The sequence below is a fragment of the Hesperophylax consimilis genome, chromosome 2, assembly GCF_061612785.1.
Source record: "Hesperophylax consimilis isolate HC1 chromosome 2, BYU_Hcon_1.0, whole genome shotgun sequence".
NCBI classification, from domain to species: Eukaryota; Metazoa; Arthropoda; class Insecta; order Trichoptera; family Limnephilidae; genus Hesperophylax; species Hesperophylax consimilis.
This window is the reverse complement of record NC_142837.1, coordinates 36,309,828-36,336,860: the sequence shown is the minus strand read 5'-3', so window position 1 is coordinate 36,336,860 and position 27,033 is coordinate 36,309,828. Positions and strand designations below refer to the sequence as shown.

General features: G+C 33.7%; 1 protein-coding gene across 1 annotated transcript; it reads right to left on the bottom strand.

Annotated features, from left to right (window-relative positions):
- Positions 1-2,991: 2,991 nt before the first annotated feature.
- LOC149425965 (uncharacterized) lies at positions 2,992-19,186 on the bottom strand. The gene is made up of 4 exons (XM_089645366.1): positions 19,061-19,186; positions 16,296-16,501; positions 9,380-9,490; positions 2,992-3,323 (listed from the first exon to the last, which is right to left on the bottom strand). The coding sequence occupies exons 1-4, from the start codon at positions 19,133-19,135 to the stop codon at positions 3,149-3,151; spliced, it is 567 nt and encodes a 188-aa protein (XP_089501492.1). The 5' UTR covers positions 19,136-19,186; the 3' UTR covers positions 2,992-3,148.
- Between the last annotated feature and the right edge of the window lie 7,847 nt (positions 19,187-27,033).

Genomic DNA, 27,033 nt, shown 5'->3' with positions numbered 1-27,033 from the left:
ATAAGAATTATAGTTGATAATTTCATAAATAATATATAATTATTGTACTATAGTTTAACAAACATAGATATTCAATTCTTTATTTATATGAGAAGGTGTAGGCACTTATAATATTGTTTATTATAACTATAGTAGGTATGTATTGTATAATAAATAAACTATGAATTCAATGTTATGCGTTAATGATACATATTGTCTTTTATTGGTAACCTCTAGAATTCATTCCTTCGTAAGTTTTGTTATCATTTTATTGGTTCTAATGATCACTACAGCCCTTCTTCTTCTGGTGAAGTAACATTTTTACCATCGTGGCAACATTTGCCCTGAAGACGACAATCTAAATAATAATACGAGTTTGTTCCAGAATGTATACAGGGGTAGTGCAATGCAATACATTCCATAATAATAAAACAATGTTTATTCCAGAATGTATGCAAGGGTAGAGCAATGCAATTCATTCCATATTTTAAAATAACAGACAAGTAATAAAAATAATAAGAGTTTATTTCAGAATATATGCAGGGATAGTGCAATGCAATACATTCCATAATAATAATAAAATGTTTATTCCAGAATGTATGCAAGGGTAGAGCAATGCAATTCATTCCATATTTTAAAATAACAGACAAGTTATAATAATAATAAAAGTTTATTCCAGAATGTATGCAGGGGTAGAGCAATGGAATTTATTCCATATTTTAAAATAACAGACAAGTAATAACAATAATAAGAGTTTATTCCAGAATGTATGCAGGGGTAGAGCAATGCAATACATTCCATATTTTAAAATAACAGACAAGTAATAATAATAATAAAAGTTTATTCCAGAATGTATGCAGGGGTAGAGCAATGCAATTCATTCCATATTTTAAAATAACAGACAAGTTATAATAATAATAAAAGTTTATTCCAGAATGTATGCAGGGGTAGAGCAATGCAATACATTCCATATTTTAAAATAACAGACAAGTAATAATAATAATAAGAGTTTATTCCAGAGTGTATGCATTTTATAATAAAAGACAAATAATAATAAGAGTTTATTCCAGAACGTACGCAGGAGTAGTGCAATGCAATACATTCCATATTTTAAAATAACAAACAAATAACAAGAATTTACAGATAGTCAATAGAAGTGAAAAATGTGTGCAAGCAGCCGTTTATGGAAGATATTTGAATATTTCCCGTCTCCATAGGGCCGTCAGAGGGGACTCCATCCAAGCAAACATGGCAGTTATGATAGTATTATTTGATTGGCGTAGTCTGCGCTACAAGCTTCCCATGTGGTGGCGGAGAAGCGCTCTGAAGTAGTACACTCGTCACTTTAGGAACACTTCCGTTGCGCTGCAGTATCTCGGTACGCGGAATAGTTGGCGATAAGCATTATTTTAAGCCACTTTTAAGTTATGCCATTGTAATCTACCTACAGTTCTGAAGTGTACAGCGAACTGCAGAATGCGTTGAACAGTATTCTTTTGACGTTTGTACTGCAAAAGTGAAAACGCTTTGACAGCATACCTGCTCTAACGGATATCGCTCTTCTTTGCCTTTCCATCCTCGATGTCTTTCAAGTCGTTTGTGAAAATATGTCCCAGGTTGGCGGACGATACTGCATTGGTGATTTCTTGCAGTGATTTGCAATTATGTATTGAACTATTACAGAAAGATTACATTGAACTTTTGAAATAGTCTCACGACTCTGGTTTAATTATAAATGCCAAAAAAACTAAATTGATACATATTATTGTTGTTTGTTTTTGGGGTGTTATGCCGTGTTGCGCTAACTCCTTCTTTAGCCGACGTTTCGGACAGCGTTGCAGTGTCCATCATCAGGGCAGATCCGGTAGATCCGAAGATGTGTCACATCAAAAAACCAACACAACGTTCGGTGAGACCTTTTTATACTGAACCATCACGTGAAATAATTACGTTCAAGGTCGTAAAACACGTAGACAAACTAGGATGCGTACACTTGAAGGGATGTGTAATAAAGAGAGGAGCAAAGGCTTGTACAAACGGCAGGGAGGATATTCCTACCCCGGATATATACATAATCAAAGCCTTATGGAAAAGTTACCTATGGGACTTAAAGAAAATTTATCGTAGAAAGAAGAGAAGGAAAAGTTTGAAAAGTGCAGATCATTACATACTCTATTATATGTTTAAGGTATGTTTCGTTATTTATTGAGTTGAAAAAAATTAAGAGCTTTCTTAAATCAAAACAGTCATAAATAGTAAGAACCAATAAAATAATCAAAATTCCTGTTTTTTATTATTTTATCTTTTTATTATGGTTTAACCCAAACATTCTATAATACATTATATTCTATTAAATTTGGCTTAACCAAATTATTCTTTAGCCAAAACTTAATTCTTTGGACTCCGTTCTAACATCCACAAGTAATGCCTGAATTACTTCTGACGAGTGCTCGCCGCAGACAATGCATTCGGCCAAGTGCTAGGCTGATGTGATCAGGGCGAGTGATTCAGGCGAGACAGTGTACAGAAAGCAAGGCCCAATGACTCGGTTAAATAAGTACCCCCTCCATATGCATTCTACTCGCTTTCCACTCGGTCATCAGCGGAAGCACTAAGTGAAAGAAAAAAATTATGTATTTAAAAAAATGTATTCTTAAGGAGTGTGTGACGTTTGTTGTTGTGAAACTCTCTTAATTTTCTCTTTTTCCTACATCGCGAAACTATGTTAATAGCACGTTCCCACTGTCTATTCTAAATGTGATCGCCTCTATTTTACAATTATTTGGTCGGCCGAATATCCATGCGAGTGATTCGGCTGAGCACTCGACATGTGTAATTCGGCCGAGTACTCGGCATGCGTAATTCGGCCGTGCACTGAGCAGGTGTCATTCGGCCGAGCACTCAGCAGGCGTAATTCGGCCGAGCACTCAGCAGGCATAATTCGGCCGAGCACTCAGCAGGTGTACATCGGCCTTTAGCATTGATATAAACATTCCAAAAAGTTGTCGCAGTAGTAAATATTGGAGCAGAGTTTCATGTATGAAATTCTGAATAAGTTAAAGATTTGCTGAGAGATGTATTAACTCGGCGTTAACTTTTGTTGACAATTTGGTAATAAATATAAGCATTTTCAAAAATAAAAATACAATACTAACGGGTACTTAAGAAGTTATATTTTCAAACTAGAACTAGGGCTGTAGTATCCTAAGGCAAGATCCAGCAATGAAACTGGACACTTTGGATATCTGTACCCACAATCAGTATCCAACAAACCATTTTTATGGGCATTTTCATATAAAAGGTGTTCTTTTGGCTCCGACGGATGTGCTCTGGACAAAGGATACCTAAAAATGAAAAGAAATTTAAGTAAGGGTGCTTTTTAATGAAAACACAATATCACTGAAGATGATAATGTTACTAAAATAATTGGAAATGATAATGTTACCAAAATCACTGAAGATGATAATGTTATTAAAATAATCGAAGATGAAAATGTTACCAAAATCTCTGAAGATGATAATGTTACCAAAATCACTGAAGATGATAATGTTACCAAAATCATTGAAGATGATAATGTAATTAAAATAATTGAAGATGAGAATGTTATCAAAATCACTGAAGATGATAATGTTACCAAAATCATTGAAGATGACAATGTTACCAAAATCATTGAAGATGATAATGTTACCAAAATCACTGAAGATGATAATGTAATTAAAATAATTGAAGATGAAAATGTTATCAAAATCACTGAAGATGATAATGTCACCAAATCTCAATGAAATTAAACAGAACAAAAAAATTACACGTAAAAGTTTTTTTACACTAATACATGTATTTTTATTGATATACGTTTTTAAAAAAAAAAATTGTTTGACTGAAGATTGAACCTTCCTCCTCAGGGACTATCTCCCAACTGATCTTTTAAAATGTTTTTTAAAACTTAAAAAATATTCAAACATGCGAGTGTGTACATATTTTTTGGTTTGACTGAGGATTGAACTTTACTCCCCAGGAGTCAAACGTGCTTACAACTAAGCCAAATCCCGATTAGGAAGGAGCGATATTTATTTAGTACATTAACTGCTGTAATGTCATCCAATTTCAGGAAATGCGTATATTTCCAAGTGTATATATTTGATTGTCACCGAATTGATAGAATGAATCGTCATTGGACTCAGTAAGAAGTAGATTCATTTGTGGCGTAGTCCATTCACTATGCATAACAATGCACTTCCGCCAACCATAATGAAAAAAAAAACACATTTTATAAAATAAATTTATCGAGAACGAGTCTGTCTACCGAGTATCAGATCGATCGGATGTCGGGAAATGGGTTAATTTCCACTTCAAAGATTGACATTCATTTATTCACGAAAACAAATTTGAAATTCAAAGAGATATATTTAAAAAGGTAACGATCGCAACTGAAAATGGGATCCTAATCCTCTTTCTCACAGGGACAATAATTTATCAATTAAGCTGTAAGACATAATGATTTTGATATTCTAAATTTAAAACATAAGTTCGTTAAAAATGACGGAAAATAATTAGGTTTGATTGGTAGAGTATTGTTCAAGTGCGACTAACCAATAACCTCTCGTGAAATGAATGAACGGTCTAAATCTAATATGTTGAATTGTTAAATATTATATCAAATTATTTATTAAATTAAAACCACCTTTTACTTTGCGTACTGACTATATAAATACCAGGAGCACAACATGTACGCCAAATCTAAATGATTTAAAAATATTTCTAATCATTCAATAAATGATCATTTATGAAACAATATAGTAGAACCACAAGAGTTTGAAGGGGTAAAGAATTTTTTTTATGCACCTCTCTTTAACATATGTTCCTGCATTCCTCCACCAAATTATATGTTACCATTTACCTATCCCTGTCTGAGAGTGTGGAGTACTACATTCAGTGAGAGAACAAAAAAATATTAATTCATTACCAGTCTGTTACTAAAACCGGTTCAGTGAACAGGTTCGTTTAGTGCGTTTAATTCTACTCTATTACGGAAATTTGTGTTGTTATAACTAGCATTGTCTTTTGAGACCATAATATCGATTGAAAAGACCAAGGGTAGGTCAGAATCCTTTTCCAATTCTAACTGTTAACTACCCCAATATTTGTGTCAAATATTGATGATAGTCTACAATAAAACCACAATTTGATTTTTATAAAATATTTCGACTCCAATATTTTAGAGGCATAAACTAAATTGTTTAAAAAAACCACGTAAACTGATCAGATAAGGTGTTTATGACATCAATGTAAGAAATACATAATAAAACATTTTTAAACCATTGGTTTTTTCTGCAGGAATCTTCGAAGCATGAAATAATAAATATGATTCAATGGATCAAATTTCTAAGATAAAACAGTTTAAACTGGCCATTGTTGGTTTGAAAGAGGGTCCATAAAGGAAGAGATAAAACACGTCACGTTGCGTAAAATATATTCTGACATAAAAAGCGACACTTCGAAAATGGGTTTTTAAAAAGAATATCGACGTCAAGTTCCGAGAGTTAACAGTTTTCTTCGAGGCGCTAAAGGGTATTTTGTAAAAAGGCTACATTTAACTTGAAAGTACCATTGGAGATTGTAAATGTTTGGTGAAAGGAAAGTGATGTTAATGCTTCGTTCTAACAAAGACGGAGCAGAATGTTAAGATACGTTTCACTCGAGCTTTTATTTTGGTACAGCGAAAGCTGGGATCAAGGTGCGAGGAGATGCGAAGGAGATAAGCAGGTATTTAATTGTTTTTAAAAGGTTAAGCTAACGTAACATTTGAATATTTTCTAAAACTTCTAAAAAATAATATATTAAGAAGGTTTCTGCTGTCTGCGAATAACTATATCTAGCACTCTTATGGTAATGACAGAACCTTTTTATAAAATAACTCACTGAAGTACTGTTTTAACTCGGAAACTCAAGCGTTTTGCATTTCATCAGTTTCGATTCCGGTCAAGATGGTAGCCGTGTTGGAATCTACCTTTTTATACCGCCAGAGTTTGCATGATCGTTTTGCCTACTAAGAGCTGTCAAATCGGAAAAAATAAAATTATGTTGCCTACCTACATAAAAAAAGAATTGTCATTGAGATGGTGACATTATACATTGTATAATTCATTATTTGAAATAAAACAACGTAAAAAAATAATGGATTATAATAAAGCAAGCAGTATTTTAGTAGTACCTACATAAAAATCATATGATTTCAGAAGAAATTTTGGTTTTGATTTATTTAAGAGAAAATTAGAACAAAACATTTTTGAACGTGAGGTTAACTGTTCACAGAATAACTTGTACGTCACAAAATATATAAGTATCATAAACACACAGATTTAAAAAGATGTTAGTGCAGTCGGGGGCGTCACTACCACTGTAGTTACATTTAAAAAAAAATATATCGAATAGCTTGGTAAATCAGAAGAAACGGATATTAATTTGTATGTGCACATTTACGGTTGGAATGACTTCTCACTATCAGTACGGTAGCGTACAATTTAACCATGAAAATATTAATATTATTTCAACCTTTTGGTTTTGGTACTCCAGTTAGTACAGTTTTTGCACCTTTCATATGAAATGGCGACCTTAGCGGAGGTCACCCAAGGTCGAAAAATTGTTTTGTTTCAGGGTTTTTCAACCTTTACAATATAAAATCTAAATATATTTTTGGTTCCTTTTTGCATGACAAATGCCTTTTTATCATTATTGACTGGACTATAACTCCAAAAAGTATTTTTTGCAATAGTAGCTCCGCGCTGAAGAAGAGCATTAAAAGCGATGAATAACACCAATAGAAAACTAGTGCCGTTAAATAGCATAAGATTGTTCAACTTCTAGGTCATAGACAAGCTATTGAAACTGATATCTTTTCATGTGAATAGCGCACAAGAATCTCAACTGTTTCCAAACCTTCTGAAACCAGTGAAATTATGGTATCTTCAATTGGGGTATGTTGTGAGGCTGAAGGTAGCGGTGAGGGGAAGGAGATGGGGAAGAGGAAAAAGGAAAGTACCTGGCTATACAGATCTGATCATCAAACACGGCTAAAACCAATTCAAACAACAATTCTGAATTGTGGTCGTACACCAAGGCGATTCTGAGAGTATTTTCCACTCAGGAACGTGCCGCAAATGTATATGTACTCGTATATTACGTTTAGTGAATACATTGTAAAATAACACAAATTTATCAGATTTCTTTCACCACGGAGGCCGACTGTTCAAGAATGAAAATTTTCGATATTTCAAATCAACTCCTTCGCCAGAGCAACGAAAAAAATATTTGTTTCGAGCGAAGGGATAAACCAACAGAATACTTTTTTCTATTTGTTTCTTCAGCGAAATTAAAGGTCTTTTTCGTACAAAATAGGTCAAATTTAAGAGGAATTCTGGCAGCTTTCACTTCGTAAAAAGATGTCAGTGAATATTTAAACAATTTTAAAATGTCAGAAAATGTATTAATGTATTCTTCCATAGATTTAGGTTTTCTTTGGAGATTAGCCAATCCAAGATTTAATTTCCAAAGACCGCGAAGAACGGACTTTGGATTTTTTGCGCGGGAGGTGAGTATTATGCAAATATATTAATGGATTAAGCTTGGCCTACTATTTTTTAATGTGGTCCCTAGTCCCTGAGACCGAAAGCAATTATTAGTCTAAACCGCACTTAGCAGTATGCCGCCTTTCCATGTATAGATTATTGGATTTATTGTATTTATTGCGTATTTGTAAAGGACTGTAATATTAACGAGAAAGAATGAATCTAGTCATCGTGTTTGTTTATTACAAGAGAAATTAGGATTGGGGATAACGATGCCATCACTTTGTGAATGATTTTTGTTTCATTTGAAAGTTCTGGTGGATTCTGGAAGGTTCCGTGGACTATTTTAGTAGTTCGTAGATACACATCTAATAAGCACCGTCGTTTCCAGAACACGAACTATTTTTCAATCACCAAATGACAGTGTTTAATGTGTTTATCTTGGAAATGGTAATTTACACTACCTTCCGGACTTTTCACGAGATTAATTGTTACGAGGGGCGAAATAATATGCAACTATATGCTATTTTCAACGACGACTATTTCAAAATAAAAAACAAATGAAACATGATTTAGGCTTCTTTTTTCAAAACTTCATTCTGGTTTTTCCTTTAGGGATGGAAAACAAGAGAAAATGCAATTTGGATAGGAACTGGAATGTGAGATAATCATAATACTGTTTCAATATTAAACAATATTACTAGCGCATACTCATGAAAAATAACGGTTTGTAATTGTAAGATTTGTGAATCTGAAAGTATTTATAAAATATATTCCTCGGGAACATTACCTTTTAAAAAAAAATGTTATGGTATAGTATTTTTTGACACATTAATGCGCAGACGATCATAAATTAGTAAACTTGAAAAATCAAGAAATCTCTCAAAAAAATACACATTTAAAATGCAAACTCGTCGTGCATATTTTGTTGTGCACAAGACTGTGTTTTACCTAACTACACGGGGGCAGCTTTACCACTTTGGTCATGCAATTATGTCTGACCTGGTTGTGTTACACAGAGTCATTTACAACTTAATTGACAGTCCTGCCATCGTTGCCACTATTAAATTCCATGTGCCAACTAGTAATACAAGACAAAATATAACACTCTTCTCCAATACATACACCAACAACTATCAGACACACTCTCTAACCAATAGGATGCATGATCTGGGCAACAAGTTTGGGGGTGCCATTGATATATTTATTGACTCCATTTATAGAGCTAAGCGTAATCTAAACCAGGACTTTGTTTAATCCTACTAATTAGAGTAGCGTTGGTAATACAGTTTTAGTGATTTCTCTTATATATAATATTCTTCTTGTTTCTATATTATTGTATGTTACTGTTACATATTTTACTAATATTGTGTTATATTCAGTTTACTAGTTCATTGGATATATTCTGTTTTTGAATTCCATCTAAAAGCCCGGTTGGGAGTAAAAACAAAACAAAAATAAAATACAATTAAATGAAAATGAATCTGGAATAAAATGTTTAGGAATACTAATTTACAATGTTAGCGCTATAACATTCACGCATTTTTTACGAGATTTTAAGCGATGAATTGCGTGTCCTATTGCAGAAGGAGCATTTTTTATTCAATTATTTTACAAATGTAACTAAGTGGAGTGAATGAATTGCAATACCCCCATGTATTAAGTGCTAGGTTTATTTTAAAAGTGAAATGCACTGCTGGCAATTTCAGTCGCGAGCCGCCTCTGGTCATATCGGCCGCGGCCATTGAGATAATTAATATTTAGACGGCTTATATCTTCGGTACTATTCGGTATTTTACAATATTCATTAATAGAGAAAAATAAATAATACTCACGTAAATAATACCCTGAATAGTTCTTCAATGAGTGAGTTTCCTTTTGGCAGTAATCTTTGAGTAGCTTCGCACAGAGCACGGAAGATACATTGTCTCCCATCGTATCCCATACTGAAAAATATAATTAATGTGGGATTCGTAAATATTTATTTACTAACGCCCTATTGGGCGTTTATAATAACATTATAAGTTGTATTAAAAATAACGAAAACTTAAAGTTAACACAAGCAAGTGAAAAAAAACGACAATTTAAAATAAAGAATAAAATTAAAATAAAGTATTAAATCTATAAAAATAAATATTTCATTCCTTTGTTCAAAATCTTGAATCTCCGAAATTTATTTCCCGATTGCTTTGAAATTTTGACATAACGTTGTATTCGAATACGCGTGTGTTCATTATATAGATGTCACCTGTGACAGGTAAAAACAGTCTTTTTTAAACAGCGCCATCTGTTGGACGTAAAAGTAACATGCGCTATTGTTTCTCTATCTGCACAGACAGACTGAGCTTCAGCAAAGGGTGGCGGGTACAGCTAGTAAAAAATACAACAAAAACTATTTATTTATTATTTATATGTTGTTGTCCGGTAGAGCAGCGATTTCCTGCCCGAAGCACAAGTTTAGTAATAATTCTTGTCGTAAATACGGGTTCTACTAGTAAAATAACACGACAAAGCGTAATCCAAGCACTAAACCAATGTGAAATCAAAGTGACATCAATGACACGATGTATTGCATTCAAATCTTTTTCTCTACTTTTGTCTTTAAGTTTGTAACTTTGAATATATTGATTTATCACGTTATTTTATCTTTTTTTACAAGAAGTACTTAGTGTTGAGGCGCTTTAAATAAAATATCTTTCTACATCTATCTTTATATATGTTTCTTTGTTTGTTCCCTATTGATTCAAAAACTACTGGGCCGATTTCAAATTTTTTTTTTTTAATTTCTTTCTTTATTCATTGCAGTGTTAATTAAAGTGGCCGACAAAGTTTGTTCTTATTAGTGTCTTGAGAGAGCTTTGAATGGAAGAAGAAATCGGGAACGCCTAAAAAAGACTTATGACACCTTTGCGATGAATTAAAATTTTAGCCTTAAGCAAACCGTTATTAAAGTCTTGTGTCGCCTTAACGCATTATCTCTGCATTGGAATTAGATACGGAGTCAAATAAAAGTCAATATATTGTAGTTTTCTATATTAAGGTTAAACGCAACGCTCGTTGTATTCTACGTGTTCACAGATGGCGTTTATTAATTAATTTTGTTTGAATACGCTTTTGCAAGGTATTGCTTTACAATATTAAGACAAATCATTTGTTTGCGCCCGTATATACGCAATATGAATATGAATCAATAGTTTTGTTCGTTTAAAGACTTAATTCTTTCGAGAAAGGCATACAAATATAATATTTTACCGATGATTCAATCCAATATTGTATTTGTATGCCTTTCTCGATAGAATTGAGTTTTTATATGGACAAAACTATTTATTCATATTCATATTGCGTATATGAGGGCGCAAACAAATAATTTGTCTTAATACTGTAAAGCAATACCTTGCAAAAGCGTATTTAAACAAAATTAATTAATAAACGCCATCTGTGAACACGTAGAATACAACGAGCGTTGCGTTTAACCTTAAAAATGTGGTATACAGAAGTGAATGGTGGAAGTCAGGAACGCCTGAGGAAGACATGTAACAATTAAGTGAAACAAAAACTTATAAATAGTAAACTTTTTCACTTTAAAAATAAACCCAGTTTTCAGGTTCACTAGAATTCACAACATCAAAACTTTCCTGCACACTATAGGTAAGGTGTGTTCAGCATGCGCTTGCCCACTAGTTGCGTGGGGTGCCAGATCGGGAGAGGCTGTTTTCGGTGGACCCGTTGACTTCTTCAACTGGTCATCGAATCAATCTATAACTTTTACCAATCCCTAACTTTCTTTCCTTCCTTAAAAATACTGTATCTCAAAAGATGAAATATGCCCTGTGGGAAATTAATTACCTCAGGGCCTCTAGTGTGGGTTTAAGAGGAAGCTACAAGCCAAAAATGTGTGTATTCTTAGTATACCTTATATTGTAGGTAATATGCATTAAAATCGCTTGACAAACGGAGTCTAGAAAAGTTCGATTTCAAGCACAAAACTGGTTTTTATTTATTTTGTAAATAATTTTATAAGAAACCAAAAAAAGTTAATCAAGTGAAACTGTCACAGATAATCTTAGCTATAATACAATATTTTTTTAAAGTTGTTTCTTTTACGCGTTCATACATTTCTATTGAAAAAATATATTTTTTTGTAGTTTACATTTATATTTTTTATTGAGTAATTTATTTTTTATTTGTATTCTATTCAAGCGAAACGATAGGAAAACCTTCAATTTAACCAAAGCATATTTTTTGGTATTCATAGTGTACACCAATTCGTTATAAAGATTAATCAAAATAGTGATTTAGCATTAAGCTTAGCCTTAATGTGAAAAAAATATAATCAACAGCAACGCCGTGTACACGTCAGTAAATAATGTATAAATTCCAACTTTCGATTGCGATTTTCAAACTAACGAACCTCTCATTTGTTTAAAAGTCTTACAGGAACACAAGATATTAGGGAAAAGGTAAGAAAATATTTATTGGGTATTGGACTTGTGATGATTTGAATACTCACATAAAATAAACGAAATGAATGTACTCCAAAAAAAATTTTGTTTAGACAACGACATAAGATTTATTGACAGGCGGGCCTTGAAGAAACACATTCCCACGGAAAGGGAGCAGAGATCGCAGGGACAGTCGGGTTTTGAACTTGGGTACGTTGACAGCTCCGAGAAATCGATACAAATCAGAAGTATTGTGTGAAATTACAGTTAATTAGTGAATTCAGATGGTGTTAGAAAGCTTTGTTGAATATTGAATTAAAGTGAAATATTATTGAACCGGTGTTTGTGTGAAGTGAAAGTGGTTGTACTCGGTGAGAATAGAAAATTGGATAATTTGTAGAGCGCCGTTTTGTGAAAAAACCACCTCAGGGGCGCTAGGTGTTGTGTGATCGCGATTGTGTTATAAAGTTGTGTTGATTTAAGCGTGATTTCGTATACAGTTCGAACAAGATTGCTTGTCTTAAAAACATGGAAATAATAATGATAATGATTGCGTTTAAAACAGAGTGAACGTATTTAAAGGCAGGAAGTATTTGATCGGATTAGGGAGGAATTAACGATTGGCGAGATGGCGTTCTACCCGCGGAGACCGTAAACCAGAGAATCAAACAAATCATAAATCTCGGGTTCGAATCTTGACAGAGATTAGGGAGGTACAATTGTATTTACAGAATTATTTAATTACCCCTTTAAAGGCTTAGGGAGGGGATCAAAAATTGAACAAATTGCAAGGATTTCGCTAAAAGGAGAAAATGATTAATGTAATGGAATGCCGATACGGAGGAGACCGTAAAACTAAACTGATTTAGCTATATAGTGTAACCAGGTAAGCTTCACGCTGAGAATGAGAGATGACTAACTGGGTGAGTTTTTTTATATTATTTATTAAATTCCAGAGGACCCTTTTAAAAGACGGATACAACCGAGGTACAGGAACTAAGTTTACGACACCTGCCGCCCAAATAATGTTATCATTAAAAGGAATGTGCTAGGCGAACTGTCAATCAGCTGTGAGCGAGAGACGGGCCAACGACCTTTTCATATGTAGGCCGATAACTTTTGTTTTAGGGGAACGCCTTGGACCGAGGGTCATATCGAGAATTTACCTACCTGCCGATCTGTTATTCTTTTAAAACATTACGAATCGAATCATGACGTTGTCCCTGCGATAGGTATTGAATCGCCAACGAAACATTGAATACCTATTACAAATTAGGCCAACCAATATAAATTCGCAGTATAAAAATACCTATCTACAGAGTACCTACCACAACACTGGCGTACAATTGAAACAGCGAACACTATGAGGGATAGAGGCGTTTAGGCTACGGCAGTGTACACTCAGTTGAATGGGAGGGAGTTTTGCTAGCGTATGACCGCCCGAATGGAAAGAGATCGGATGCATCCAAACAGAACAAGAATGAATACTTTTCACCTTTTGTTTGACTTTCTAATTTACAAATTGGGATCCACAAAAACAAATCTAGAGTCAAAAGAGGGAGATGGTAATCTCCGAAATAAAACTACCAACCGAACAACTTTTCTCAACAGGTACCTTGCGAGAGGTAGGCAGCCTCTTTAAATTAAATGCAAAAAATCAAACCAATCATCCGTTTATACCTACCTGAGAGGATAGGTATTCAATAGAAGTTACCCATACCTAAAACACGAGGATGCTAGTAACCTCATAAAATAATTACTGGAACCGAATATTAAAATACAGACAGTCCTCATCCTAAATTTGGCATTTCGAGTAAACCTTACATATATCTCACATGATAATTGGCTGAATGGATAGGCACACAACCTATCGATAGAAGCAGATTAAATGTCGACAAGATCGTCGTGTGTTATCTATGTTATTGACCTAGAAAGGGATGTAAATTCCCGACGACGAGGAATTTACAGCGTTTTCTGGAGGTGGCAAGTAACTTGGGACCTTACGTGTCACATTTTTGCGACTAGATTCGTGACAAGGGATGTCATGGTTTTCCCCTTCTACACTCAGTAAAGTAGATTTTCCTGGAGGTGCATGAGGTTGGGGCAATTCTGAAATTGGTGAGGAGACCTGGTTTTCTTTATTCTGGCGTGACGGTTGCTGATTTGGAACAAGGGGAGACCCGGCCGGTTGTGATATCCAGACACGCAGATATCGATCGCCTTGTTCAAATTATCATCCATCGGTTTTGTTTGGTAAAGAGGAGGAGCCAACTTTAGCTTGAACAAATTCATTCCCTTTCCTCTCCTTCCCCTCCCAAAATATATACATGGATGGCGCCGACAACTAACACCATAAATTTATCGTATGTTTATCACACATATAAAATCTAACACCTTTTTTTACTCACATTACCCTACGACAGGTAGAATCACGTAGCTAGTCGGTGAGCAGGCGAGTCAGAGAATGAGGTTTATGAAATGACTTTAAAACACAGCGGTAATGGATTCAACTCACTCTATCTCAAAAGAACCGAGAGGTACCACACACATACAAAGATAACTAGGTTTCTATACCGAGAAACAAAAAAAGCCAACACAACGTTCGGTGAAACCTTTTTATACTGAACCGTCACGTGAAATGATTACGTTCAAGATCGTAAACCACGTAGACAAACTAGGGTGCACACACTTGAAGGGGTGTGTAATAAAGAGAGGGGCAAGGGCTTGTAAAGACGACAGGGAGGACATACCTACCCCGGATATATACATAACCAAAGCCTTATGGAAAAGTTACCTATGGGACTTAAAGAAAATTTATCGTAGAAGGAAGAGAAGGAAAAGTTTGAAAAGGACAGATCATTACAGACTCCACACCTATTCAGGCTGGAATAAAATGTAATATAAAATAAATTGGACACGCCTGAAATATCTCACTCATTCATTACTTACAACTCTAGTAATATATACATTACAGAATCATATTCAACAGGCGTCTAATTTGTACAAACCCGTCTAAATATTTTGGAATTTTGAAATAATTATAAATTCATGGTGTTTTTTAGTGCGGTAGAGTGGTTTCGGTTTCAGTGTATTTTTTTCTGATCTACCTATGTTTTGTATCCAGCCTTTTATTTGAGATTTAAATGTTATAATATTGTTGATAGTTTTCAATGAGAGTGGGATTCTGTTGTAGAGTTTAGTGCAATAGAAGAGGCAGATATTTTGTCCAAATATTGTAACTGTAGTTACTTCTTGGATATGTTTTTGACCTTGAGATTAAGTTTTACTAATATATTTGTTAGTTGTTATTTTTGTTGTTTTTATTTCAAAAAACATAGAAGTTGTATGAAACATTTTTAATGTTATTTCAACCGCCATGCTAGAGATGTGAAGTTTTCAGATTGAAGATATTCATAAAATACATAATAGTTAATAAGTTATACAATTAAGATTAAGTTAATATTTTATGTGACAAAAAAAAGTTAATAATATATTGATAAATATTATATTTTGTACGAATCAATTAAATTGAGGAAAGTGAGGGACGTGTGGAGGGAGATTTGAGGGTTCGTGATGGCAATAGGCGAATTAAGAGTGGACAGTAAAATATTCAATGTGAACTTTGAAGTCCAACTATGGTTGGAGGTGGTGAACATGGAATTAGGAAGGAATCTGAATCACCCCTTTGATGTTCTTCAAAGATGATGATGGCTAGATTTCACTCACAGGAGATCACGCACGAGCTTCCATAACATCCAGGTTGGATACAAAACACTGAGAGAACCGAATATGTTCACTGCACAGGCCTTCTACCCTGAGTTGATATTAATAACAGCACTGATAACAAATAGATGTTCATCAAATAGGCTCCATCAATAAACTGGTTTGATAGTCATTATTGTAAAATATCACACACACACGTGGGTTTAGTCAGATAATGATAGGTACTTATATGTAAATAGGATTGGAAATGCAAGGACAATGTTAAAGGAAGATTAATAGTTGCGTCAACGGGGTTAAAGTGTAGAATGTATGAGTGTTGTAATTGAAATGTTTTGCAGATGTAAGGATCCGTAGAGTTATTTGTGTTGTGAATGTATGGATATTAGTTATTTAGGATATCAGGGAGAAGGTAGAAGGTTTTGGAAACTTTGAGAACGGTCAGTGTGATTTGTATTTTTTAATGTAAAGTAGTATTTTTTTAATTTAATTGTCATAATATTAAGATTATTGATGATTTAAGGATATTGTCATTTGCACTGCCGCATCCGATAATACAGAAGTGTAACAGTTTTCTTTGACCACTTACTCGTTAATGACCATCTCCAGTTTTGTATAGAGCTCCCGTCTGTAGCGTCGTGCTATCACAGGCCTAGGTATCGCATGGACTCTCTTCAGGCCGTTGATCGACATGGTTTTGTTGGGCAGCTCAAATGCAATACCCCAATTAAGACCCCAGGTAAAAATTCCTGGTTGTGGGTTACCGAGGATTCCAACGGTAAGACAAGCAGCCATCTGAAATTATTTTTAAAAAAATCTTTATTTCGGTTGTCGGTGGCATGGGTAAGTTGGTTATTAATGTGAAATATTTCTCCGTAACGCGTAACGTTATTCTATTTTGATGAATTTTTAATTCAAAATTGGAACTACTATTGTAACCATTCACAATATAAGACAAGCGATGAAATAGGTAACAAAATTATTTTATTAAAAGCATTTTTTTTTTCAGTTGCTCATAAGAATTAATACTCGTGTGCCGCATGGTGGTTTATCTAATCAGCTATTCAAGGGGAAAAGCTTTTGGTGGATTACATACTGATTTTATAAAAAAATATATGAATACATTTTTTGGTAAGACAGCACAATTTACAAAAATATCTTTTTTCAAAACAGAAGAAAGTTATTATTAAAATTGAATCAGATAGCGCACGATAAATATTTAGCATCAGCACCCGCCGCGCGACGGATTAATAAAGTAAATCTTCACGTATCTACGTTACTGAGATAAAGTGTAATGGATTCACTATGATATGGTTCATTTGTAAGTAATAGATACAATCAAAGGGTAAATTTGGTAGTTAGGGAATGTAGAGCGGATGAATTGTAAAAGAAGTCGGGGACGCCTGGGAAGTCGTGGCACTATTAAGTGAATCAAATACAAGGTTTTCCAATAAGAGGTGTTATTTTTATATTCAATCGTAAAAGATCAATGGTTTCGTTGCTTGTGTGGCAACGGTGAAGAAGCAACTATTCTAGACGTACTGCATAAGCGTTTACAGTAGTGAACTATGGACAAGGTATACACAAGGCGTAATTAACACACTCCGAGTAGAGTTTAACCACGCGTACATGCAGCGCCTAGCAGATTTCCGCAGCGGAAAGGTAGCCAGGACGAGTCAGCTCTACAGGAAACGGAAAACACGTTCGTCCAGGCCGTTGCCCAGTGACAGGGCGCGCCCCTACATAATCAATGGAGAATTTCCCTCAAGCCACCGTAATAAAAAATTAAAATATATTATAATTTAAACACATTTTATGCATCATATTAAATTTCATTTCTTGTAATTCGTTTATATGTACGCTTTTAAATATGGCAGTCAGATTATTGCAATCACCACTTTGTGCATTGAATTAAACAAAATATGCACATGAATGAAACAAAATATACAAAAAAAAATATATACATGGATGCTAATGAAGAAAAAAAATCTACTAAAACAGATTTTATTTACTTATTTATTGTTTCACAACAATTACAATTAATAATGATAATGAAAGAAATAGTTTGTATTAGAGTCTAATACAAACTATAGGTAGATAATATCACTGTTGTGTATATGTTTTTATATTTTCAAAACAAATTGTTATTTTTTATTGTTATCACTGTTGTCATTAAGTAAAATAAGTGTTTATCTTTTTTGATATTTTTTATGTGAAAAGTTGCCATCGACAAACTACTGAAAAGTAGTTTATTGGAACTTTTCGGTTTTTTTCTGTATTTTATTTTATTATTTACTGTAATATATATTTTTGTCTTGCTTTCTTTAAATAAAAAAATAAAAAATAAAAAAAATAGCGTACATACGAGTACATTAAACAATTGCTAGCATTAGTTATGTTGGCCTCCGTGGTTGAGGGGTAATACTCTCGACTAGAAAGCTGGAGGTCGCGAGATCGAATCCCGGCATGCGCAAGTAAATTTTATTTGAATAATGTGTATTATTTCGCAAACTATTCATTTAAAATAATGCAAATGTACTCTAAGTATATCCCTGGTGTAAGACCACCATTCAGAATTGAAACCCTGCTAGAAATGGCTTTAGCCGTGATGAGTGATCACCTAATTGGGGATGCCATAGTCTCAATGACACGGTTGGGAGCAGTTGGAACTCTTGTGCGGTTTCACATACCTAATATATATCATTTGCAATGCAACCTCGTGTTGAAAAAAATACTCATTCTAATCATTAACTCACCGAGGTTTGACTGAAAAATTTCTATCTCGAAGGAAAGGTGATTTAATAGCGTAGTTATTCTCCCAAGAGGCAATTTTTGTGTGCCCGTCTATCCTCTCTGTCTCCCCCTGCAGAAAACTTCGTGATAGTAAGTTTACTTATTTTAGGTTTTCATTGTTTTCGTCGGTTCAATTGCTACACCAGTTAAGATATCACAATACACTAAAAAGAAGTCGTAATCAGGTAGTTATAAGTATAAGTTCAGATTAAGTAAATTATAGACGCCAGGATTTAACCATTTTAAAGTACATATGGAGTTAAAAAAATGCTTTCATTAGATAGATAGTATAGATACATGGCTTATAATTAGTAAAATAATAATCCAAAAAACACAACAATCGTTTTAGATTCATACTGGGTATTTATGGAAGGGTTGAGAATTGGACCACTCATAATAACCTCCCCTATCACCCCAGTTCATGGGACATCCTGTATGTAAGTTTTACATTTACATAGAATAACTTTAGTATTCAGTGCTCTTCAGGTTGTTAACCTCATTAAAGGATGTGCCCGGGTCCATGTTAATTACAAATACTAACAGATGAACAGTAAATCTCACTGAATAGCTGGCACCCTCTGGAAACGTCACGTAGCGTCTTCTTCTAGATAACAACGTAGATGGGTCTCGGTTCATCAGATCAACATCGTCTGATATTGATATTGGTAATGACGGAAGTATGCAGAACGTCATGAACACGACGAAATTTAGATTTATATGCATTTTTATATTTATATCTGAAAAATAAAACAATAAAATTTCTATAATTTCTTACAAGGTATTTTGGTTTCAACCTGATTACGTGCGGAAATGGGCGGTTCTTTGTCATATTCCCCAAAATTTTAAAGCGCTAGCGTCAGGTGGAAATGATTTCCTTGTTAAACCGATATTTCAACGGAAGATACCCGGAGAAACTTTATTTAAAGAGCTTTATTTATCTCTTATTTACATTGTCGAAAAACACGCCAAACGTGCGTCAAACATTTGTGCATTTGTCAGTTGACATCGTCTCATATATACCCTTCTAAAATGGTTCGATTCAAGTAATTGGTACACTAGAGCGTGCCATAGGCGTCTGCATCCTCGGGCGGTTTACTCTGTCCAAATTTGCCTCGTATACATTTATATTACACTCCTTTCTACATTAAATCACTATACATGTCCAAAAAATATTTTCGTACATTTCATAATCTTACTCGTGACGCTTTCATCTGCATTGCATTATTTGCAAATCTCTGCATATCTCATACTTCATTTAATTTCTTCATCATTCAGTCTACTTTCATATTTCCTCTGCCAGTTCCATGCCTCACTTCTATACATCAAGGAAGGTACCAGCATTCTATTGTGAACTGCTATTTACGCTTATTTGAACATTGTGTGATTACCTCCAATCGCGTTCAGTCCTACATTAATTAAGTTACCTGCTTTTACTCTTCTTTCAACATCGTTATCAGCCTTCCATTTATCGTAAACATACTTCCCAAATACACAAACTCATCTACCTGCTCTGAAATTGTGTGGGTATATATATTTTCAGCTATATATAACCTAGCTATTTGTAGTTGTATTTGTCCTAGTGTAGGAAGTAGATTTACGATAAGTTACAAATTACTTCAATATCGACTTCGTGAAATATCACTATTCGAAAATGAAACCTTTTATGAATGGTTTGAGACTGGACGAAGAAATGACCAAATATAAATATCCAGATACTCGTACTTCCATACTTGTCTCTTCATTATCTACTCCCTTTAGCCTCAATACGTATCCCAACTAAGAATTTTAATGTTCTGCTGCCTCTTAGTAATGGGAATAATAAAAATAACAACAACAAAAAAACAGAAATCAGATGGAAAACGTGCCTTTTTCAAAAACATATCCTGACTATTTCCACTATGTTATTCAAAAATTCGTCGATCAAAATTGTAACAATTTATCATATCATTATTTAATTATAATAATAAATGTTTTATTATCTTCCTTATTTGTAACAAACAGAGATAATTATATTCTCACCAGGATCTCCCGTGCTGAGGATTTCTTTTTTTTCATTAACCCCACATGGGAGGCCCTGATAAAAATAATTTTCCTCAGAACCTTTGTCATCTTTTGAGATGTTGTGTCTTTTCAAAGAAGGGAAGGATAGGAAGTTCTGGGAAGGTAAAAGGTAATGAGGGTTGGGTAGGAATCTAGTGATCAGTGTGTTTTTACAAGGCGATTGGTCGAGAGACCACTTGGAGAGGTCAAAGGGTCTCTCCAAATAAGCCTCTCACGCCACGTAGCTGGTGAGCAGGCGCATCTCAAACACTTGAATGAACCCGGGAACCCCTACTAAATCAACAAACATAGCGAACCACTTAAAGTGATCTAAAGCAGATGTTTTGGCTATCCAATAAATGTTACCGGGGCGGCGGTACCCGAACCCGCCTCCCAAAAGTTAATTACAATTCATTTTTTGTTTCCTCTTCCCTATTTTCATATTATTCATATTTAGTAGTATGAATAATATGAAGTAATCATAAATTACATGGTGATTTTTAGTGCACTTGAGTGGTTTCAGTTTCAGTCTGTATTTGGTGTAAGTATATTTTCTATTTCTGATGTTTTGTATTCAGTTTTTCATTTGAGTTTTAATCGTTTTGAAATGATTTAAGAATGAGTGTGGGATTGTTAGTTATGTTTATTACCATAGTACAGGAAGCTTTTTAGATCAAAAATTGTACTTGCAGTTTCTAATAAACGAGTTAGTTGTTGATTCTTGTGTTTTGTATTTATGAATATAAAATTAGAAGCGTTGATGTCAAACCCACTCACCTTTTAATGACCCAGTTCCGTTAAATTATTCCACCCCGATCAATAAACTTGCACAACAGAATAAAAAGATAAAAACAAACACAAAGCGCCAAGCTTTTCAGACAGGTATAAAAAACAACGTGAATGCTCCAAGATTAACAAGTCGATATATCAATTGGTCCGAACCTATTGTCGGCCGGAAGCGAGGAGCGGGCTCTGAAAGGCTAAAATGACTTTACCAACAGTAACAGACAAGACCAAAAGAATGGGAAGAGGGGGGAGCCTGAAAAAATAAATCGTGCGACGAAACCGACAGAGGTACACAACAATTTACATATAAATTATAAAACTTTTGAAGTTTTCTCAAATATTATTTTGTTGGTGCAGTTTTTTTCATATTCTGATTTGCTTGAAAGATCTATTTTTTTATGTGAAATAATAATTCAAACGGCTCCCAACCGTCTGGAGCTAATGAGACCATGGCGTTCCAGATAGGGATATCTTCCTCAGTGGCGGCTCGTAACTTTTGGGTGTACTTGAGTGCTTATACTACAAAAAAGGCTTTATTGGTGTTGTTGTATCAATCAATCAATTCGGTTTTTTGTACCTAACTGAAATTTACTAAAAATATTCATACAAATTCGAAAAAAAAATAAAACGTTTTGAACTAAAAGACATCATAAACTCGATTTTTTCAAACTTATCACTCTATCACAATGAAGAGCAATCAATCACAAGCCTCCGCTTGTGTGTTGTGAGGCTGTATGTAGCAGAGATGGGAAGAGGAATGTGTGGACGTACCTGGATATTCACATTCTGCTCACCAAACACGATTCTTTAGCCATTGCAAGCATCGTTTCAATTCTGAATTGTGGTATTGCACTAATGCGATTCTGATAATATGTTTTAGTTACAATGTTCTTGTTTTGTCCTGTGCTATAGCAACTCTGTTTTTGATAATAATTTGTCCTCTTATCGTTGCTTTGTGTGTCCAGTAAATTTATATGGCATTAGTAATTATTGTCCTATGATTTAGAAGAACTGTTAGTGTTATTTTGTTTTATTTTGTCATCGCTTTGCATGTACTGTACATTTTTGTGTTATATACTATTTTAATCTATATTTGATAAGGCGCACCTTAGGAGTAATAGTTAAAACATAACATTAAATTATTTGAAACATATGATTTAAAAATAAATAAAAAGAGGATAATCAAGAACAATCAAAACTGTATTCACTCTTCCTCCACTCATTTCAAACACGAAATTCATTCTTACGCAATGCAGCAAGCTCGCGGGCCATCGGTTGACGATTTCCACCCAAACTGTAAATGAGATTGAGTATACGTCAGCATTGTTGGGAACCGTCAGCTTGTTCAACCCAAGTTAATCAGGCCACATCTTTATCGGCCGAACGATGAACAATATATCGGAGTTACATCACCCGATTATATATTTTTTTATGTTTTAATCAAGTAGAACTTGTATTGATTTCTTTTCGAGTCAATATATCACGTGACTCTCGGTGATGTCAGAAAATTTTATCAAATAAAATATTACGTAATGTACATAGGACTCAAAAGAAATGAAAATAAGAAAAACTTTTTTTACAAAAAAAGTGTATTTTTTCTCAACAATAATTTAGATACTGATAAACGTGTCTTAAATTTTACACAACTGATAAACCGCCATAAATGTGTCGTTAGCGGTTGTTTACCAGTTGTGTTAAATTTAATTAGTAGAGGTTAATATCGGTAATGGAAGAACAGATTATCCGGACAGAAATGTTTTGACTTTTGTCTTCCCAATTCAAGAGAACTTCGTATGGAAAAGGATATGTTGTTTTTTTAAATTTTGGAATGACATTTGAAAATCTTGAATGTTTTACAACTTATTTTCATAATGAAAATATTTGTAAAAACCATGAAACTAGTTGGTTGGTAGTTGGTAATCTCAATAGGTCAAAATACGTCGAAACGTGGTAGACCTTAATGACGTTAAAATCCGTAATAACGTCAAATTATGTCAAATACATATAGCAAAACCTAATAAAATATTTTCAAATGGACTTAGTTTTTCACAAATTTTTGTCATTTATTTTACAGCTTACCATATTTTACTAAATAACCACCACTTTCCAAACTTTTACTTGTTTCACGGTTTTGTAAACATGTTTTACTATATTTTATGGAATAATTTGTTTTACTATTATTTACTTTGTGTTTATCTTATTTTACCACTTTTATCATTATTTACCATTTTTGTCTTGTTTTCCATGTTTTATTTACCAATTTTTATCTTGTTTTACCATGTTTTACAATGTTTTCCAATGCGTTGTACCTTACCATGTTTAACCATGTCTTAGAATGTTCTACTACGTCTTACCATGTTTTATCATGTCTTATCATGTTTTACAATGTTTTCCAATGCGTTGTGATAAAATCGTTACATTGTGAGTCATACCATATTTTGCTATGTCTTAGTATGTTTTACCAATGTACGAATAATTTTAATAAAAAGACCACTAATACTAAATTAATATTTTTAATTTTGCTAAAGTAAAGCGCCCTTGAAGTGAAATGACACTAAACTGCATATAAATGCAATCTTATCATTATGTCTTACAATGTTTTACCTTGCTTACCATATTTTTTTAAGTCTTGGAATATTTTACTATCCCTTACCATGTTTTACGATGTCATACCATGTTTTACTTTGTATTACCATAGTGGTACCAAATACACAACCGAGAATATTTTTTTCTTATTATTAATCAACAGTAATCTGTAGTAGTATGTAAATTCATCAGTTGTGCAATGTCAACAGACAACTTATAGTAGAAATAATATTTTAAAATAAAATAATTGCTAAATTATAATTTCATGGGGGGAAATAATATTATTATAAAGAATTGAAACATTTACTTTTGATCGTGCTATCTTCATCGGACGTTCCCGACTACTTCTACCATTCACGTCCATGTCATACATTATCCTTAATATCTATTTCTTCGATCATCGTGTAGACCTCATTTTATCACAAAAAATTATTTGGTCATGTACACTGCATAAAGTATCATAAAATCTCCATCCTTGCTGTTTAAAATCTACATTATTTAATTCGACTCTGTATCTCATTTCAGTACAGGGATAATCAGTTAGCCGTTTCATGTCTTCCTTGGGCGTCCTTGACTTCTTCTATCCTTCAAACTAATTTCAAAACACTCCTGGAAAAAATTGTAAATTTTCAGAGAAATCGTTCCAGTACTTTTGTGTCTATACTGCACACACATACGGACATTGCGTTTTATTTATATAAATTTATCTTCAAAGAAATTTGCTACATTTCTTGGCTACTATCAGACACTTGGCATAAATTATATGTCACCGATGTAAACGAAATGATCTTAAGGCGATGCCATACGTAGTAATGCAAAATCATGTGTTTTTGGTTTGAAAATTTGGTTGCCTAAAAATGTTTCAGATGCTTTAATTAAATACTGCGAGTAGAATACATCTTGACCATTGAAACAATCGAGTATTTTTTAGATAAATCTTTTTATAAGCCCAGAAAAAAATAATGTAAAGGCCTATGAAAACTGCTTTAAAGTTCAAAATCTCCTACTTACGAACCCATTTTCGGTTATTATTTTATTGCATTATGTGTCAAATTAAGTTATCTATAAAATGATTGAAAAAAAATTAAATATTTATGCCTGAACATCCACAAAATAAAATAAAAGGTACTTTTTGGCCATGTTTTTTTCCTGCATAAATCAAAAAAGGCGGATGGTGTTAAGCGGGAATTTAAACCTTATCGCCATCTACGTAAGGGCTGTTATTGATAGCGGCTCAATTTAAAATATTACACGACGTAGTGCATCGCCTTAATGGATCATCACTATACATTTTGAGAATAAAAATACCGTTTGTAAAACCTGAATTGTTTGTACTTCAAAGTTTTATTATATTTTTTTTAAAATCTCATTGAATAAATATCTTTAACTCTCAATCGTAGGTTTTCCAAACAAATTCACATCTATAAATAGTTGGTGTATATAATATCTCCGAACATAACATAGGCTAAGGTCCATTTTTTATAAGTTGTTCGAGTAATAAGAAAATTTTAGACCTTAGTGTAGAGAAAACAACTTTTCCCAACAACATAAAGTCTTTTCAACGACTTTCCTATTTGTCGTTTCGGAGGAATCAATCCCATGTCTTTAGGGGCTGATTCTAAGGGATGAAAAATAGTTTTCAGAAGATGATACTTCTAAATCTGAAGTACGAACTTTGTAAGGGGACAGTTCAAGTTACTTATAGTTGAGCAAGAAGAGTTGAAAAATATTTATATAATATCAAGTGAATTTCGTTTCCAACAATGGTTATCTAATCGAGCAAAGTTTTTTGGAATACCGCACAAGAATCCCAATTGGAACCATGTTACACAGAAATCATTCAATGCACAAATTGGCATTGGAATAAAAAAATACGCATTTTTTCAAAAGGTTGTATTTCTTAAGATGGTTTTAGTAAATTTAAAATCGATATGTTTTACATCTTTTGTTGAGTGTGTAAGAACTGCTCACTCATATATAATTTTGGTGACTGGCAAGATTTATCAGCTTGCAACACTGAAGCGACGCGTAGCCTTTATGGGCTACGGTGGCAAACAAGAACATTGTTCCGATTCATTCGATGAGTATTCATATTCATTCATCCCTCCAATTCCGAGACCTTTTATAGTAAGTCGCAGTAACTGCTAAAGGTGTTTCAGAAATTTTTTTCTTAGGGTTCAAAGTCGAGCACAAAATCCAAGCTACATGGATTTTTTCTGCAATATTTTATATATGGAAATATTTTTATCATAAAAAAATTATGAAAGCGGTCAGTCCACCATTTTTAACTTTTTGGTTGAATTCATTAAATGGAAATAGTGCGATTAATTGATTAAGAAAGATTCATTAAAAAAAAAAAACAAATTGTGGATTGGATGGTTTCTGCATAACATAGTCCAATAAATTTTTTTTATTTTTTATTTGTTTTTGGGGTGTTATGCCTTGTTGCGCTAACTCCTTCTTTAGCCAACGTTTCGGACAGCATTGCAGTGTCCATCATCAGGGCAGATGTGTTGCCCATCTTCCCTGATGATGGACACTGCAATGCTGTCCGAAACGTTGGCTAATTAATTTATTTTTGTAATGATTACCATTTTTGCTACTTCTTTGTATTTAAACCTTAATCTATGTAATTTTTTAGCTAACATGCTTGTTTAATGTACTGAAATAAAATATCATTATTTTATAATATTAACAAGTCTTCAATTCTGATGGCCAACATATTTGACACACGTCACCCCAAGTCGATCAATGTTTGGTGATTTAACTGGGGTACCCGGGTTCATCGGGTGAGGTGTGTTCAGGATGCGCCTACCCACCAATTGCGTGGTTTGCCAGATCGGTAGAGGCTGGTTTGCGGAGACTATTTGACCACCCCTACTCCTCCGATTCCTACTCAACCTATAACCTGTCCAGAACTTCTTCTCCTTTCTTTCTTTTAACAGATCCTCCGCACAGCATCTAAAAAGAACACATTAACCCTGAGGGAAATTAATTTCTTAACAGCCTCCTAAATGGGGTTAGCGTAAAAAAAGTCTGAAAGTCTGAATACCTAAAAGTGCTTCTGAAATGCCTGAAAGTGCATGAAATTCCCTGCAATCGGTCCATTTTGCAGCTGCATT

Excerpts from the sequence above, each read along its gene's own strand:
- LOC149425965 (XM_089645366.1), bottom strand. The coding sequence starts at position 19,135 with ATGAACCGAGACCCATCTACGTTGTTATCTAGAAGAAGACGCTACGTG. Across the intron at positions 9,491-16,295 it reads CTGGAGATGGTCATTAACGA|TATGGGATACGATGGGAGAC; the intron begins GTAAGTGGTCAA and ends TATATTTTTCAG. Across the intron at positions 3,324-9,379 it reads CTATTCAGGGTATTATTTAC|GTATCCTTTGTCCAGAGCAC; the intron begins GTGAGTATTATT and ends TTTCATTTTTAG.